The 16723-nt window shown below is 44.2% G+C and overlaps 1 protein-coding gene across 1 annotated transcript; it reads right to left on the bottom strand.

Annotated features, from left to right (window-relative positions):
* Positions 1-1197: 1197 nt before the first annotated feature.
* Positions 1198-16722, bottom strand: LOC125946261 (meiosis-specific coiled-coil domain-containing protein MEIOC-like). Its single transcript, XM_049668899.1, has 5 exons — positions 16460-16722; positions 11351-11435; positions 10419-10553; positions 8154-8346; positions 1198-5605 (listed from the first exon to the last, which is right to left on the bottom strand). The coding sequence occupies exons 1-5, from the start codon at positions 16720-16722 to the stop codon at positions 5457-5459; spliced, it is 825 nt and encodes a 274-aa protein (XP_049524856.1). The 3' UTR covers positions 1198-5456.
* Between the last annotated feature and the right edge of the window lies 1 nt (position 16723).

The following is a 16723-nucleotide window of genomic DNA, read 5'->3' as shown; positions in this document are numbered from 1 at the left end:
GAAATGGATGGCCATCCTTAAAAAAGGTCCCTCACAAGGTTTCTGTGACAGCGCTTCAAATGTATTTCTGTTTAGCAAGTGCTAGTGCCTTTCAACATACAACTCCAATGACAGAAACACGACATCCTAAGAGACCTCTATTTCATGCTCATCAACGAAATGCGAAAAGGACTGGCATATGCCAGTGAGTATCAATGCATAACAACCATCAACTTAAGATGTGGCACTTGAACTGTGGATCATACAGGTGGCCAAAACATTTTGTAGGCCATCTTGCCTACTATGAGGGGCTTTCTTTAAGTCCGTACTATCGGTACCATAAATTTGGAGCACGCGTACATGATAGCCATCAAAATGAGCGTATGTCTGTCTGGTTTTAGCGGAATATAAAAATTGTCTTCTATGTATCCACAGTTGACAAAAATATAGGCTGTGTCCATTGGGAGTGTTTGCTGAAGCATGGGCAGTGATCCTCTTTCTGCATTTCAAGGGACACAAGTCCAAAGAGATTCATGCTGAGCTGGCGATGGTGTATGGCTATGGTCACTCTAACCCACCAGCAGCTAGGCATGAGTCCCTTTGGACTTGTTTCCCTTGAAATGCAGAAAGAAGATTGCTGCCCATGCTTCAACTCTCCCGATAGGCGCTGCCTATGCTGTTTTGATGCCCTGGCAGTGTTCCGCGGTACATAGAATACAATTTTTATATTCTGCTAGAACTGGAGACAAGTGTGCTCATTTTGATGCCTGTTGTGTATATATGCTCCAAATTTATGGTACCGATAGTATGAACATTTATATATTAAGAGCGTGGGATTTCATTACTTTCCTGTTTTGCCATTCTTTACTTGATAGTCACGTCTGCAAAACCAGGCAATACATTTCAGAATTTAAAGTGGAAATGCACGGATCACCTGCATGGAACTGCACTGCATGAAAAATGAACCAGCCTGCCATTCCAATATCAGTTTGTCTCCTGAAGTGAAACATGCATTATACCCATCATTGTCCAACACAGTTACAAACAGTGAAGCAATATTATTACGGCAAATGGTTCACCATAGAAAAAGTGATCCTCACACGGTTTGCGCTAAATGCCATTTGATGTGTGCGCCATCCATCTAGCAGACGCATACCAGCACCTTTGGACAGCGGTAGAAGACAACAACAACCTGCACTTAACACCAACCAAGCTTCTACAGACGACACTTACACAGCTTATTGCACGCATCTAGAGTGAAAAAAAATAAGTAAAAGTGAATAGGAACAATAACGGCGACAAGCTTGCGGAAAACATGCACACCCAGAGACATTTATCACAACAGCTAGGTGTACTTCTTGCATCTATGTGACCTTGCAGAATGAACAACTTCCCACATCCCTCTATTGCTCTGACTAGTTCTAACTAGAATACTTGGCAGACTGATTTCTGCACTATGAAAACCTCACTTATACGTACAGCCAAGGCTCTGTGCTCTGCATTTGTTGAGATTGGGCCGCAATGTGGCACTAGGACACTGATAAGAAAATCTAAGCTTTCGTGCAAAATATCTCCGGCCCTATAAGACTACGAAACCATTTCGGCCACATTTTGAAGCAGATAACGAGGCTTTTCAAAGGTCAATCCCTGTTGCTTGTGGCGCAAGCTGTAAGGAATTAAAAGCTAAAAGGCACACCCAAAGCTAATATGCTGTTGACAGCATCTTTTGTATTTCATTACTCAGTACCAAATGTCAAAGAAAGTCTCAGTGTCTCAACCAAGCTTAAGGGCATTGATTTCTGCACATAAACAGTTACATATTTCAAAACAGGAAACAGCCACCGAAATTATTTTGCATTGCATGTGATGAAGTCAAAAAAGAAGTGCTCAACAAATAAGACTACTCAAACCCAAAATATACTGAAAAAAAAAAAAAAACGCAAACAAACTAGTGAAACACACACAAAGCTAATATGCTGTTGACAGCATCTTTTGTTTTCATTACTCAGTACCAAAAAAAAAAAAAAAAGAAAGTCTCCGTGTCTCATCCAAGCTCAAGGGCATTGATGTCAGGACATAACAGTTAAATATTACAAAACAGGGAAACAACCAGCAAAATTACTTTGCATCACATGTGATGAAGTCAAAAAAAGATTGCCCAACAAATAAGACTAGTCAAACCCAAAATCTGCGAAAAAACAAACAAACAAACTAGCAAACAGACAAACAAATAATCAAAAACAAGTTTGCCACATTACTTTAAGCAGCAGACTGAGTATCAGCATCTAGTATAGATGCTTTCGTCATATATTTCTTGTTCTAAATTCAAGCTAAGTTTCTTGCGGCAAAGTGCCACTTCGTTGACTGGTTAGTGACTGCGCCTCCTTGAACAGCGCAACCCCGAACCAGGGACCAAAAAAAAAAAAAAGAGAGAGAGAGAGAGAGAGCAATTAGGTACCCCAGGCATCCCCGTGGAAATATGCAGAGGCAAATGTTTGGAATATACGTGGTGTGGACACAAAACTCGTGCTACAATAACAGGAAGAGAAATACTAAAAAATCTAGGCCCGAGCTGTAGGGCGCAAAGTACACAACCACCAGGAAGGCAAACAAACAACACGAAGCTAAACAGCTTCAGGATATCATTAGGCAAACACCAAAAAAACTTCAACAGGCAAAGCCACTAGGCCTGATGACCTACGGCCTAACAGACAGATGCACAAGGTGACAACAAGGAGCAGCAATGTGTACAGTTGGCATATTAAAAGAGGGAAGCTCCTCGTGGAGTTGACTAGAATGCGTCTAGTGAGGACTACCAATGTGCTAACACATGTAGGCTTGACACGGAACAAAAAAGCTACGACACCGTGCCGGTCTACCCAAAATTTGTCAACATGAGTATCGTTCAGTTGGCTACTGTTTTGGGTCAGCTTAAATGCAGCAGCTGCTTGTAGCTGGAATGCCAAGTTGCATCTTCAGTGTAGACATTGCAGGACTATTGTTAAAAATTAAAAAGCTCAGCTAATTATTTTCCTTGAGGATTTCAACTAAGCGCATGCTGGCAGTTGGCCACAAAAATTTATGCCATGAATCAAACTTGAATGTTAATGAATCGTTACTTTTACTCCGTGCTGCTGTCGGCAGGAAATTCTCTTTGAACATAGTCCCAGTGCTAATGAAACCATGCTCACAAGCTTGAAGGTTCAGCCCATATTCTCAACTGTACAGATTGAAGACCACTGATAATACAGCAGAAATTTCCAATAACTAGAAAGGTTTGCAAAACTGAGTCACCAAAGCCCTGACAGCCACCGAAGAGAAATAGTGCCCTGACATTAGGAAACTTCTGCTGCTCGAACCAAGCTGAAAGATTCCGACTTATGTTGAGCATCTGCTACAGCTAGCCCGCTGCACTGAGTGCTGCTTACAAGCTGACATTAAAACAGTGCCGCCATTGGGTGTGGGTCAAAGGAGCAACCGGCAGGGCTGCTACATTCACAACCAGAGTCCCATCAACCACTCAAAAATAGAGGCTTCGCAGAGAACCCAATGCGATGCACTGGTCGCGCAATCATTCTTCTGGCAATCAACTCACTCTCAGGCTCACAGAGTGAAGATTCCACAGCTAAATTAATTTCCACCGTCCGCACGGCATGCAAAAGTTAAAAGCACTGTGCTTAAATTTCATTTTCCAGTTTCTGTCATAAAAGTAAAAAAGAAGGAAGACGAGAAATCCCTATGGTTCCCAAAACACACCCTCAAACAAGCCAAGCATGCAAAATGTTGCACTGCACCAAACAAACAAACAAAAAAGGAAACAATATCTTAAGTAGCAAAAAGTAGCCTGCCATTCGCTGTTGTTCACAGTAACTTAGCAGCTGGCTTCCCAATGCAGTCAAAAACAAGGTAGCTCAACCAGTAATGTGGTTGCTGTCACAAACAAGGGCCGCACAGAGTGCTCTGTCTTCGTAAGCGTTTCGGCAGACTGAACAGCCTGCCTCTGCTTGTGTCAAAAAAAGTAACAACAAAAGGTAAACTTCAAACATTGGGCCCCTAGCAGAGCGCTCACGCGCAACCACACAACAGTCCCACAAGCACACATACAAACGTGCTCACATAGAGAGGCACAGTCAATAAAATGCTTCCTGCTCAAATGCCTACAAGATGCCCAGGTGTACTGCACTTCAAGAGAAACTGTGAACGCTTTTGCCCACCTAAGTAGGGTGAGAATTTTTTTTTTTGCTCAACTTGAAACTGGCTCACAAATGCCTTTGGAAGCCAGCAGCCACGAATTCAGGACAATTTGACAGCGCACTTTGTACAGAGATAAAAAAATGGTGACACGAAGTGCTTTGAAAGAGTGACAAAGTGTTAGCCACAGCTGTCCAAACACTCTTTGACCGACAAACACAAGTCGAGTAATTATCACGGTGGCAGAAGTGAAGAAAAATAGTTGTACTGAAAGGAAACTAAACTTCCTTTAACCTTTTTTACTTTTGGCAGCAGGGATATTAGTGCTGGAAATCAACGACAGGCATCTTGTAGGCACTGAGCAGACAACTTGATGGGGGAAAGCAGCAGCTGCATGAGTCAGTGGAAGAATTCATTTTGTCAGCAAAACAAGCTGCACCACATCACACTAAATGCACTACTGAGCTCGCTAACTGGCATCAGGTGTTTCAAAAGTAGCCAGCACCTCTCTACTTTCACTTAAACCAGCATTGCTCTTTCCCATCCAGAAGAAATTTACATCAATTTTCGACTGCTACAGCCAATAGTGGCAACAGCATCGCTCAGTGTTGGCAGAGAACAAAGGGTGAGCACAGGAAAAGTCTCGCAAAGCAGTCAACCGAGCTAAGTCTGCTCACCCTTAGTGCTTTACATTCCTTTGCTTTCTTGGCAACTTGGTCAGCTTCCACTCTTAAATTTTGCCAACGTTCAAACAATAACAAGTGCCTAAAAATGTGTCATGTTTAACAAAGAGCAGCGTAAATTTCTAAGAAGTACAGAATCGGGAAACAAAGTTATCTTAATGGTCTTTGCAGCAACACACTGCTAGCGTGTTTAGAACTGAACGTGCCAAATAGTTTGTTTTCTGTATTATTTTTTTTATAATTATTTTGTATTGCCATTACATGCCTTTAGGAAGACTTCATTTTGGCTTGTAGGCATGCACGAGTGAGCCGTAATGTACAGAAACAAGCACTCCTTTTTGCCTTAAGCGTATGCTTCTCCTGATCATGCCAACATTTGCCTTCAGGCTCAGTTGCATCCAACCTTTGGTTAGCTTGCAAACAAGCCTGCCAGGTTGGTTCCAATTTTTCTTCCACTCACTCTAACCATGGCGCATACTTCCCCCAGAAAACCACAAGAAAACCGGCTACATCTTGACGAACAACACCCGACATAACCGCAACAGCATCAACCGCGGCCTTTTCCACATGATGAAAGGAGAAAAGACGAAGTAGGCAAGCCGACTAGGTGGAAGAGGAAGGAACGGTCGCAGGCAGTGGTGTTGAATTTGGGGGAACGAGCAGCGTAGTGATAAGGGCGCACCACAGGGCTGTGCGGGCACGCCGCGATGCTTGGCTCAGTTGTCGGATGCTGTGTGCCAGGGCAAGCACATCTGCGTCCAGTCAAAGCAGCAAATTTTGAGATTGACATGTGAGACTCAGAAAAAAAAAAAAAAAAGGTTCAGTGAACTTTAGCATTGAACAGTGCAACTTGAGACAAAGATGGACATGCACAAAACGCTGACTTCCAACTACTATAGAATTATTACTGTGATAGCTGTTAAGGCAAACACACCTAGTCATTTGATGTCTGCCAATGAGCTTTGCAGGAATCATAAAGTGCTTTGCGAGAATATACAGAAGTAACGAAAAAAAAAAGAAAGAAAGAAAGAAAGAAAGCCACAGTGCTCAGCAAGGAGTTGATCTCCAGACTCACAGTGTGCCAGTCAAACATTTCAACTCTCAGCCATTCCTCAACCAGCTTGAAGTAGAAATGTGTCCAAAGTAGAAAACTAGTGTAGAAAGGACACTAAAGCTCGTAAACAAAGTAGAAATCTGACATGCACCTGATTTTTTAACAAGAAAAATGGGCAATGGCATAATATGTGTTGCATAATGGCGGCTGGTTTTGTAAAGTCAGCTTTTCCGCACGGTTTATAAAGTCAGCTTCGCCGCAATATATTCGTGTTAAGCAGAAAAGCAAGCGAACACTGTGAAGGCGGTTTTGTTTTCGTATTCGATTGCACCCGCCGGCAAATTTTGGCCCAATTCTCCTAAAAAAAAAAAAAAAGCGTTAGGATCAGGTAAGTACTGTACCCAGACATTGTGAGCTACAGTTATTGCTCGAAAATCTTTCTAGGGCAGGCCGAAAATAGGAATTTTCGACGGAAGATGACGTGTGTACAATGCATTGTCTCTTGAGCTCCACCCAGACAGATACTGCCACTAAAGAGGTCGCTATTAGGGTCACCATAGGGGTCAGGGCACGTGCTGTGCTGGCTGTTCAAGTTCGAATTAACTGGCGAAGGGTAATCTTAAGATTGAAATAACAAAAGTAGGGGCCCATAGAAATGTATGGGCACCAGCCAGGACTTTTGGCTGAGGACAAACTAACCGAACAATCACAATTATCCGGAGTTGAATTAACAGAAGTATACTGTATGTGCCATGGGGGTTATAAGCGGTGTGCCTGGTGCAGTATGCTAATTAAGCTTCTTGCCAACGTTCATTCTTATTTTCCGGGCTCATATGTCATGAAAGAAGTGCTGTCTGTAGTAGGGATATACCGTATTTTTCCGCATATAACCCGCCACCGCGTATAACCCGCACCCCCAATTACGACAGCCGGGAAAGAAAAAAAAAAAAATATCCGCGCGTATAACCTGCGGTAATAACTGCATGCAACAACGCTCAAATCTTTGCAAAAACAGTCCATTCACGGATACATGACTCGTCCACATCATCGTATTATCGGCCAGCGGCTTTTTCCCCCTCCCTTCGGCAATGCTGATAAAGCTAGATTTACACGACGGACGCCATCGCGAACAAATCAGTCACGTGACATCTGCCGCAAATCGGATCACTTCGCAGGCGCAGCTAGCATTCATGCGACAGAGGATGATAGTGTGGACGGAGCAGCACTCGCATGGGCAACGGTGATTTGGCTATCAGCCGTATCGCAAAGCGCTTCGCGTCAACCGAGGGAGCGCCGCGGGAATGGGTGACGTACGAGTTCGCCGGCGCCGCGTGCGTTATTCGCTATACGCAAAATGCCGATCTGTAAAAAGGAGGGAAATGGACGACCATGATGGAGGGGAGAAGGGATCTTCAACACGCAGTGGTGGGGAGAGGGTAGGATTCCTCAAGAGATAACGAAACTAAATGGCAGAGAACTTTGCCTCAAGGTGTGGCTACACGGCAGTGCGCACCACGGTGCCGTGAAGCCACACCTCCAAGTAAAATTCGCATATAACCTGCACCCCAACTTTACCACTAACTTTTTTGACTTTTTGGTGTGGGCTATACGTGCGAAAATACGGTAGCTTGCGGAGAGGGTGACAGTGTATCTGTAGGGGCCATTGCAAATGATTGCAGCCGTTCAATACATAAGATGTTGCGATGTTGTTCTGTTTGTTGCAGGCATAGCTCCTGAATATTGCAGTAGATGACAATGACTTTGGTGACAGTGTTGTGGCATCCCATGTCCATGAGGAACTGTTTGCCATCTAAGACGGAGAGTCTCAGTGCCAGCTTGATCGCTTCGTGGTCATAGCACACAAGGCTACCACTGCTGCCACACAGCCGCTCAGCAGGAATGCCAGTGCTTGTCTGCGCAATGCTCAAGCCAGCAGTGGAAGGCAGAATGCTGCCCTGGCTCTGCTACAAAGCCAGTTGAGTGGAGCGTGACGGTGCACCCGTTAGGCTTTGTCATTTTTGCAGCCAAGCACACTGTACGTATTTCAAGTCTCCTGAGACAATTCTAACCCGTCATGCACATGCCACGCATGCGCCATTCATACCGTGACAGCACGAAAGTGTCCGTACAATTGTTATCACAACGATAAGTGTCATCATTTGGCTCTTTTCATAAATCACATGCTCAAAAAACTTTTCCGTCAGGCCTACCTACAATCAAATTGAACTGCTACGGTGCAGACTCACCAGCCTCTTCTTGGAAGCGGGTAGGCGGGTTGAGCAGGTGGCGGTGGTGTCGGTGCGCCTGATGCAACATCTCTTCACGCCTACAGGTCTGCACACCTCGTAGAGCCTCTAGCCATTGCTCCATGCTGACATGCACATCAGGGTGCACTTCTGCACCTCGCAACTGCTCCATCTTGGCCACCAGTGTCAGCACCTGCATGTGCGATATGGAAGAGCGTCCTCTACCACATGAGACTTGCTTGTGTCAGGTAATGTAACAGCTTGCATGAACTGTATATGCAATAGACTAGTAACAAAGGCTAACCGCTACGAAAATTCACTTTGCCTAAATTGGTAATAGATGAGCAGTATATAGTACTACAGAAGCAATCTTGGCAGAGCTAGCAGTTTAACCAGTCAATGTGTTGATTTGTGTGAGTTGGTAAGGCATTGCGAAATGGTTTTCACATTAGCAGACAAGGACATATAAAGGAGGTACAGGACACACAAAGCGCTACTTACACTCCAAGTTTAAATACAAATTTAATTTTCTTATTAGCAGCCTATTAGCAGCACCTAAGCAGACCATGTGCACCTTGTGGTAAGCAAATCATCTCCAAGATTTCTCTGCGCGCTGCAAGCAATCATGGGCGGTGTCCTAACCTCAAAGGTCATGCCGAGGAGTCCCGTATTTCAAGTAATGTGCCACTTTCAGCGAGCGGTAAAGGTGGCTTTTTTCTTTTTTTTGTTCGGTTTCGGCATCAAAAACGTCTATCTTTTAAAGCCTTTTGCGGCACATTCACTTGTGTTTTAAACGTAAGCTTTTGCAAGGAGGCTCTGCTCTATACCTACATAATCTGAAACTGGGATTTCTTACATAACCCAAAATTTTTTTGCAGTTGGCCTTTAAGATGAACACAGTTAAACAGAATTTTCTGATATGAAGAACAATGTGTGAATATTTGTTTGGTTTGCCAAATTTGCTTGCGATTTTGTTGTAACGTTGTTCGACTGTGCTCCATTCAGTGGTGACATGTTTTTCTTACGAGAATTCTATTCAGCAGCTTAAAAGGGTCCTGAACTACCCCTTGAGCGTGGTGAAAAAACACAGTCCACAGGTAGCATACGCTGCTGTGAACATCCCAACCAAATATTGCAATCATGCGCAGCGCATGGAGCTCGCAAGCGGAGTGCAAAGTCACCTTTTCCTCAAACACTATCTTTTCAACAGAAGCCTACTCTTCACTGTTTTCAGGCACTACATTTCGTCATATAGCATATTCCCATGTGCAGCTGCTATTGGCCAATAGCTGACACCAATCAAGAAGGGTGTTTGGATCAACGCGCTTCTTCCTACTGTTCCTGCCTATATTTATTGATGCAATTTAATAAACAAGCTGAAGTAAGCAAAAATTTGCTTTCAAATTTCGATGAAAATTACGTATTTCCAAAAGAAGCCGAGTATCATCTGCTCACGCTACGGCCGTGGCCACCAGCGTAGGAAGTAAACTGTCTTGCTAATTTCGGTTAGTTCTGAGCACTCAACTAGTCTCGAACCATGCGAAACTTAAAGGTCAGACCACACGCATGCTTGCCAGTGCGTGCTCACTCCTGACCGCTCCTGGCTAGTCGCCTTGGCAGACTTCGTTTCATATTGAGCTATTGATGCTTTTCAAGATGCACAAGTTGGAAGTGGCTACTATCTATCGCTCAAGCTGGTTCAGGACAAAGCTGGTTCGCACCACGTAGCACAGCAAGACAGGAGCATATGAGCGCGAGCATGCACTCTAGCCCTGTCGTGCACAAAGCGCACGCTGCAGTTGCATGTAGCTGTGGTCTTCTACGTAGTGTAGATATTTCGGCCACGACGAGTATGCTCATTGAGCGCACTGCGGCTCGCTGAGGACAATCGTGTTTAGCGCGCCATAAGCGCCAAGATCGGTACCAGTGGTGTCTACGTGAATATCCAAAATCAAATTTGAACGGCGTGCCACCGTGAAGTTTAGTAGGCGAAGCGTTGTGGGCATGCCTCGATCTGCTGTAGCTTTTGCAGTGCAAGGCATTGAAGAAGGCGCAGGAGCACTGTGAAGGAGATCATAGGTGACCTTTGAATGCCAATAACTCTGCTTCTGCTGAAAGCATTAAAGTACTTGTTGTGGCAAAGTATTTCTGAAATAGTCTATTTTAACTTCAAATGCATTTCTCGACTTTTCATAAAAAGTGGTTCAGGGACCCTTTAGGTTAAAAATGGCTGTTGCGAGAAGTGCACGGCAAGGTCCTGCTCACCTTAGCATGTTCTCGAAGCTGGTCGACAATCAGGCGATCCACACGGGACGGATTCGGGGGCAGCCGCGGCACGGGGATGTTGTTGGCACTCGACACACGTTTTCCGGGATTTTGCCGGGCCAGCTCTGCTTCCGTCTGGATCACAAAGTCAGGCGCCAAAAAAGGCAAGCAAGTTGTGTGACATATGACCTTTGTTAGGTGTCTCAAAAGGTGCTCTATAACAAGCTCTAACGAAGTTGCAGGGTAGCGATTGCATATATAAGATCAACAAAATTACCCCAGAAAAAAACAAAAAAAAAAAAAACAAGGCATTATCTCTGTATGGGCCTCATCTCAATGACTCCAATTATGCCTTTAATTAGAAGCGATCGATAGTGGTTAAATAAGCATTTCAATAAGGGAATCAGTTTTTGCAGGAGTTTTGTCTTTGTCAGTTGTTGCCCTGACGAAGACAAATGTCCCCTTTTCAAAACGGGTCCATACATCCACTGCTGAGCCACTGTTGATTGCTTCTAATTAAAAAAATAATTACATTCTGGTGTCTTACGTGCCATAACCACAATCCGATTATGAGGCATGCCATAGTGGGGGACTCGAGATTAATTGTGATCACCCGGGGTTCTTTCACATACCCATAACTCTAAGTACACAACTGTTTTAGCATTTTGCTTCCATCGAAATGTGGCCTGCCGCAGTTGGGATTGAAACAGCGACCTCGATCTCAGCAGCTCAACACCATAGCCACTAAGCGGGTTTACTTCTAACTGAATATATAATTGAGACACTCGACATTTTATACAAGCATAGGATAATGCTATATAGAAACTGTGGTGTCTACAATTCAGAATAAATAGAAGTCGGCTGCATTTTACTACTGTGGCACTTTAATGGAGGGAAATTCTAGCCCCAAGTACAGTAATTTCACTACTCACTTTTTTGCGCTCCTTCTCGAGGCTGTGAAACTGGTCGTAGCACATCTCCAGATGCAGGTGTAGCTCGTTGGAAGGGCCGCTGCGCCTGTGCCAACAGCAAAAAACATCTTTCCAGTCCCAGTCACATGACCAGTCCCAGTCAAAGCGGTTCCAGATCATGCTACTTCAAGGTGACACATTTCTGTCAATCCTGAGTAGTAAATCCCCTTAAGATTCCTAGCGGGAGTGCCAGTTCTTTTTTTGCAGTCATTCATTAAAAAAACTACAGACAACATATGTTGAATAAGTACTGAAATGATATTTTTAGTTTGTCATTTCCCGATGTTAAACGAAGGGCCAAGCCCTCCAGCAGTCATAGAGGCATTGCGTAATCAAGGAGTACAGGAGGCATACGTGAATATCTTGGCAAATATTTACAAAGATTCAACAGCTACCTTGGTTCTCCACAAGAAAAGCAGGAAGTTACCTATCAAGAAAGGGGTCAGGCAAGGAGACACAATCTCTCCAATGCTGTTAACTGCATGCTTAGAAGAAGTATTCAAGCTATTAGACTAAGAAGGCTTAGGAGTGAGGATCAATGGCGAATATCTCAGCAACCTTTGGTTTTGCAGATGACATTGTCCTGTTCAGCAAAAATGGGGACAAATTACAACAAATGATTGAGGACCTTAACAAAGAAAGTATAACAGTGGGGTTGATGATTAATATGCAGAAGACAAAGATAATGTTCAATAGCCTGGCAAGGAAACAAGAATTCAAAATCGCCAGTCAGCCTCTACAGTCTGTAAAGCAGTAAGTTTATCTAGGTCAATTACTCACAAAGAACCCTGATCATGAGAAGGAAATTTACAGAAAAATAAAATTGAGTTGGAGTGCATACAGCAGGCACTGCCAAATCCTGATGACAATTTCAGCGACAGCTTACCACTGTCGTTGAAAAGAAAAGTGTACAATCATTGCATTCTACTGGTGCTAACATATGGGGCAGAAACTTGGAATTTAACAAAGAAGCTCGAGAGCAAGTTAAGGACAGCAGACTGTGTTGTTGATCAGGGGGCCAAGACCTCGTCAGGCTTTCTCGCCTTTAGTCTTCGCCTCCCACAGATAAATTTTGTATTCTTCCTGCAAAATAAACATGTTTGATTTGATATTCACGTATGCCTCCTGTACCGCTTGATTATGCAAAGCCTCTATGACTGCTGGTATCTCTACTGAATCGAATGCCTTTTCATAATCTATGAAAGCCATATAGAGAGGTTTATTGTACTCCGCAGATTTCTCGATTACCTGATTGATGACATGAATGTGATCCATCATAGCATATCCCTTTCTGAAGCCAGCCGGTGGTTCTCTTGGTTAATTGAAGTCAAGTGTTGCCCTGCTTCTATAGGAAATTATCATGGTGAATATTTTGTACAATACTGAAAGCAAGCTAATGGGCCTATAATTTTTCACTTCTTTAACGGCTCCCTTCTTATGGATTAGTACATATGATGTTGGCATTCTTCCAGTTCTCTGGTACACTTGAAGATGTGAGGCATTGCGTATAAAAGGACACAAGCTTTTCAAGCATGATATCTCCTCCGTCTTTGATTAAATTGACTGTTATTCCATCTTCTCCAGCCGCTTTTTCCCTGGTCATGTTTTGCAAGGCCTTTCTAACTTCATCGCTAGTTATAGAGGGAGCCTCTGTATCCTATGCCTTATTATACTGCCTCAACTGTCCGCAAACTCAGAGGCATTCGACCCTGTGCAGTCGTCACTCACTGCACTTGCTGTCAAGTGATAAGCTCAGAATTGGGGGTGGCGCTGCAAAAAAAAATAAAAAAGTGCACCCTCGCTGTCCACAAACCCATGCCCCTTGCTAGTGAGAGGCTGGCTTTCCCGCAAAGTTTAGACGTTTAGTAGCTAAGTGTGCTTAACAGGCAAAATTCCGCTAGCAGCACAATATCATCACAAAATTCAGCACAAAATCGCCCCAATATTCTTGGATTAGATAGAAACAAATGTTAAGAACTGTGTTTGCTCCAACACAGCCAGCAATACATTCGATTTGATTCGAATATTTATTTTTTTAATTCAATACAAATATTAAAAATACCGTTGAACCCACTTATAACAATATTCAAGTGGCAGGGAAATTCCATTGTTATAACCGTATTGCATAAAAAGAAAGTCAAAACAAGGGGGATGGCAGAGCTGTTGTGAGAAAACTATAATGGCGGGGAGGCTCCACACCACCTTCCTCCACCTGGCTGCCGCTGATTGTGTTGACTCATTTAACTGTTTAACTCTGCTTGCTGCACACTCTGATCGCGTGTAAAAAGTCAGTGGCTGTCGGCGTTCAAGAATGGCACTGCTGTAGTAAAACCTTGTTAATTCAGATTTCGCGGGAGCGAATTAATTGAATGTTGAATTATCGCGGGTATGAAGAAAACAATAAACAAATGCTTTCTACGTCAACACACTTTTATTTACTAAATGAATCAGCAGAATTCTGTTTCTATGTTGCACAAAGGCAGTGCGGAAGCTGCAATTCTCGTCATCTCGTGACTGATTGGCGCTCGCAGCGGCGAAGGCCTCGCGACTTCTTTCAAAGCACGGCCGCGGCACGCGTCTTCATCTGAGACATGCTTTTCACTACTGTGCGCACAACCCGATAATTTTTTCGCCAGGTCGCCACCCATCACGATGTAGACGGTGCTCTTCCTCCTCGACAGTTTTGGTGCCCACTTAGTAAAAACGAAACTATTGTTTACTGCGACCGCTGTCGGTGCGATCATGAACGGCGACCTCGCAGTTCTGAAGGGGCACGGCCGACGCACGCACTGAGTCAAAACGAAACTACTGTTTGCTGCAACTGCGCTCGCGTGCTCTTTTTATTAAAGTTTATTCTCTCTCTCTCTCTTGCTGCAACTGCGGACGAATCCGCGGCCACTATCGATGCGATCATGGATGGCGTCTACTCAGCTATGAAGGCACGCGGCCAACGCGCGTACGGAGTGAAAAAGAAACTACTGTTTGCCGCAACCGCTGCAAACTAAATCGCGGCTGCTATCGACACAATCATGGATGGCGACTACGCAGTCATAAAGGCACGCGGCCAACGCGGTGCTATGCGCGGCAGTAAACGCAACAATAAAGGCATTAAAGGCACAAATAGTCACGAAGCGTTCCGGCGTTGCTGTCATTGCAGTACGATTTTCAATGATGACTACGGCGTTGCGAACTCCGTCACTTTGTTTCGATAGAAGCTATGACGCGATAGAGGCTCTATTGCGTCGCATATTTTCGGCGCTTCAGCCAGCCCAGCGCAGTTGGTGCAGTCCATCTGTTTTGGAGGCTGGCGCGGCGTAGAGCTATGGGCGCAGCCCATTCGTGTTCGGAGGGGTGGAAGGGTGACAGGAGAGAGACATGCGAGGCTGGCGATGCAGAGAAGGATGAAGCCGTTGAGCACGGCTCGAATTTCTTTTTTTCTTTTATCTTTTCAAGGAGTTCGGATTCCATTCCCTCTCGGCACGGACACCCAGCAGTCAGACTTCATCGTTATAACGGATAATGCGGCATGGGGGCATTGTAGTAAGCGGGTGATTTTACCATAGAAAACATAAAAAGCTGACGGTGCAGCAGCTTCTCATTGTTATAACCAATATATTGTTAAAACCGGTACTGTTATAAGTGGGTTCGAATATTCAATAACATTCAAACTTTTCGAATATTCGAACACTGCTACTTTAAACACATTGCTCCAGAACTCAAGGACATGCGGACTGCGTGACCGACTCAAATAGTTGTAGCACATTGATAGTGTTTGTGTACACGCCTTTTTATCTCTCTCTTTTTTTGATCTTGTATTACCTTTTATTCCCTTCACCCCTTTCATCAGCACAGAGTAGCCAGCCAGTATTTACAATAGCTAACCTCCCTGTCTTTTCCTGTATTTTTACTCCTCCTTTCATGTCCCCTCTGCCCACTTTGTGCAAAAATGGCATGATTTTGGTTTACACTCTTAGATCTGGACCTAGCTAAATCCTTGTGATCAGATATGTAACAGTGCAAATTTATACTCTAGAGTCAATGCTTGTAAGATATGTTCTACACTTCACACTTTCTGCATTTCATTTGTCAGCGACAGTACAAGTCCTCATGTACTGTACAATTTGCAGTGTTGATAACTTAGCAAGAAAATTTCTAAATTTAGCAAGCTTTTAGCCAACTTGGCCTTTTTGAAGTCTTTTGGCGACTTTCTTAGTCGTGTGAACGGCCAGAAAATTGCCCTGGTAAAATTCCTCAAGGGGCTTCGGCCAAATTCTATGCCTCACTCCCATTTTATCTCGAGGGAAATGTACTATGCACTTTCATTGCTGGTGCTGCAAAACTTCTGAAGACATAACTGAAGAGCTTATTAGTGAGCCATCTGGGTGCGTAGGAGCTGTTTTTCCAGGTTAAAGACACGAGAGACGATCCCATTAAAAAATATTTTGTTTCCCTTTTCACATTCGAACGGTAGACAACAAAAGACAAAATTCTGAACAGGTTATCATCATCACTTTTTGCTTAAAAATTGAGCGTTTTCGGCCACAACCTGGCAAATTTGTCCCGAAAAATGTTACCGACAATGACAACATGGTAGGAGGTGACTATCACAGAGTTCCCTACCAAAATTACTAGAGCGAACTCTGGCACTACTGCTTATGGGAGCTGAAAGTATGATGGTTCAACAAGCATGGGAATGATGGTTAGTAATCCACGAAGTTACCTAAACTTCATCCTATTGGCTCCGTGGCTCTGTGACATTAGACGTTATAATTTCCAAACAAATATTGCATTACAAGTGCAATAATTAGCTATTACTACGCAGTTGCACAGAGACTTCTTGCCTTGGTGCGTTCAGGATAATCCGATTGAGTGGACATTAAAAAAAATAAAGCACAATAAGTATAATGTCACAAGAATGCATGAAGCGACAAACATTCCCAATATCATTCCCGCGTCGGTAACTGAATGATCGCAGTGCGAGTTTCCTTCTAGTTGGTAATATTTGTTTGAAACCCTATGGGCACAACCTGGTGGTGCGTCAAGTTTAAAACTACAGATAGAAGTCCTCACCGTAGTAGTCTGGGTCCGAAGCAGCCGGCCTGCTGAGCAGCAGCAGCAACGGCTGCGGCGGCAGGCAGGGTCGTCAGGAGGCGTCCCCTAGAGGCAGTCAGGTGTTCCCAGGCCGCCACGTTGCCGTTTCCACAAGACCATCCCAACGAGGAGGGATGCTCAGCAGGAGGCCAGCACGGCGGCGGTGGTTGGCGCGAGTGGTGTCGAGCCGCTCCACTCGTGCTGCTCAGGTTGCGCGGGAAGTTGTGATAGCTAGCTGACATG

The sequence above is a fragment of the Dermacentor silvarum genome, chromosome 6 (genome assembly GCF_013339745.2).
Source record: "Dermacentor silvarum isolate Dsil-2018 chromosome 6, BIME_Dsil_1.4, whole genome shotgun sequence".
Classification (NCBI taxonomy): Eukaryota; Metazoa; Arthropoda; class Arachnida; order Ixodida; family Ixodidae; genus Dermacentor; species Dermacentor silvarum.
Note: the sequence above shows the minus strand (reverse complement) of the source record. Positions and strands in the feature narration are given on the sequence as shown.

Bases quoted from the DNA above. Each gene is read 5' to 3' on its own strand.
- LOC125946261 (XM_049668899.1), bottom strand. From the start codon at position 16,722: ATGTCAGCTAGCTATCACAACTTCCCGCGCAACCTGAGCAGCACGAGT. The intron at 10,554-11,350 runs GTGAGTAGTGAA...TTTGTGATCCAG, and splicing joins TCGAGAAGGAGCGCAAAAAA to ACGGAAGCAGAGCTGGCCCG. The intron at 8,347-10,418 runs GTGAGCAGGACC...TCGCACATGCAG, and splicing joins AGCTTCGAGAACATGCTAAG to GTGCTGACACTGGTGGCCAA.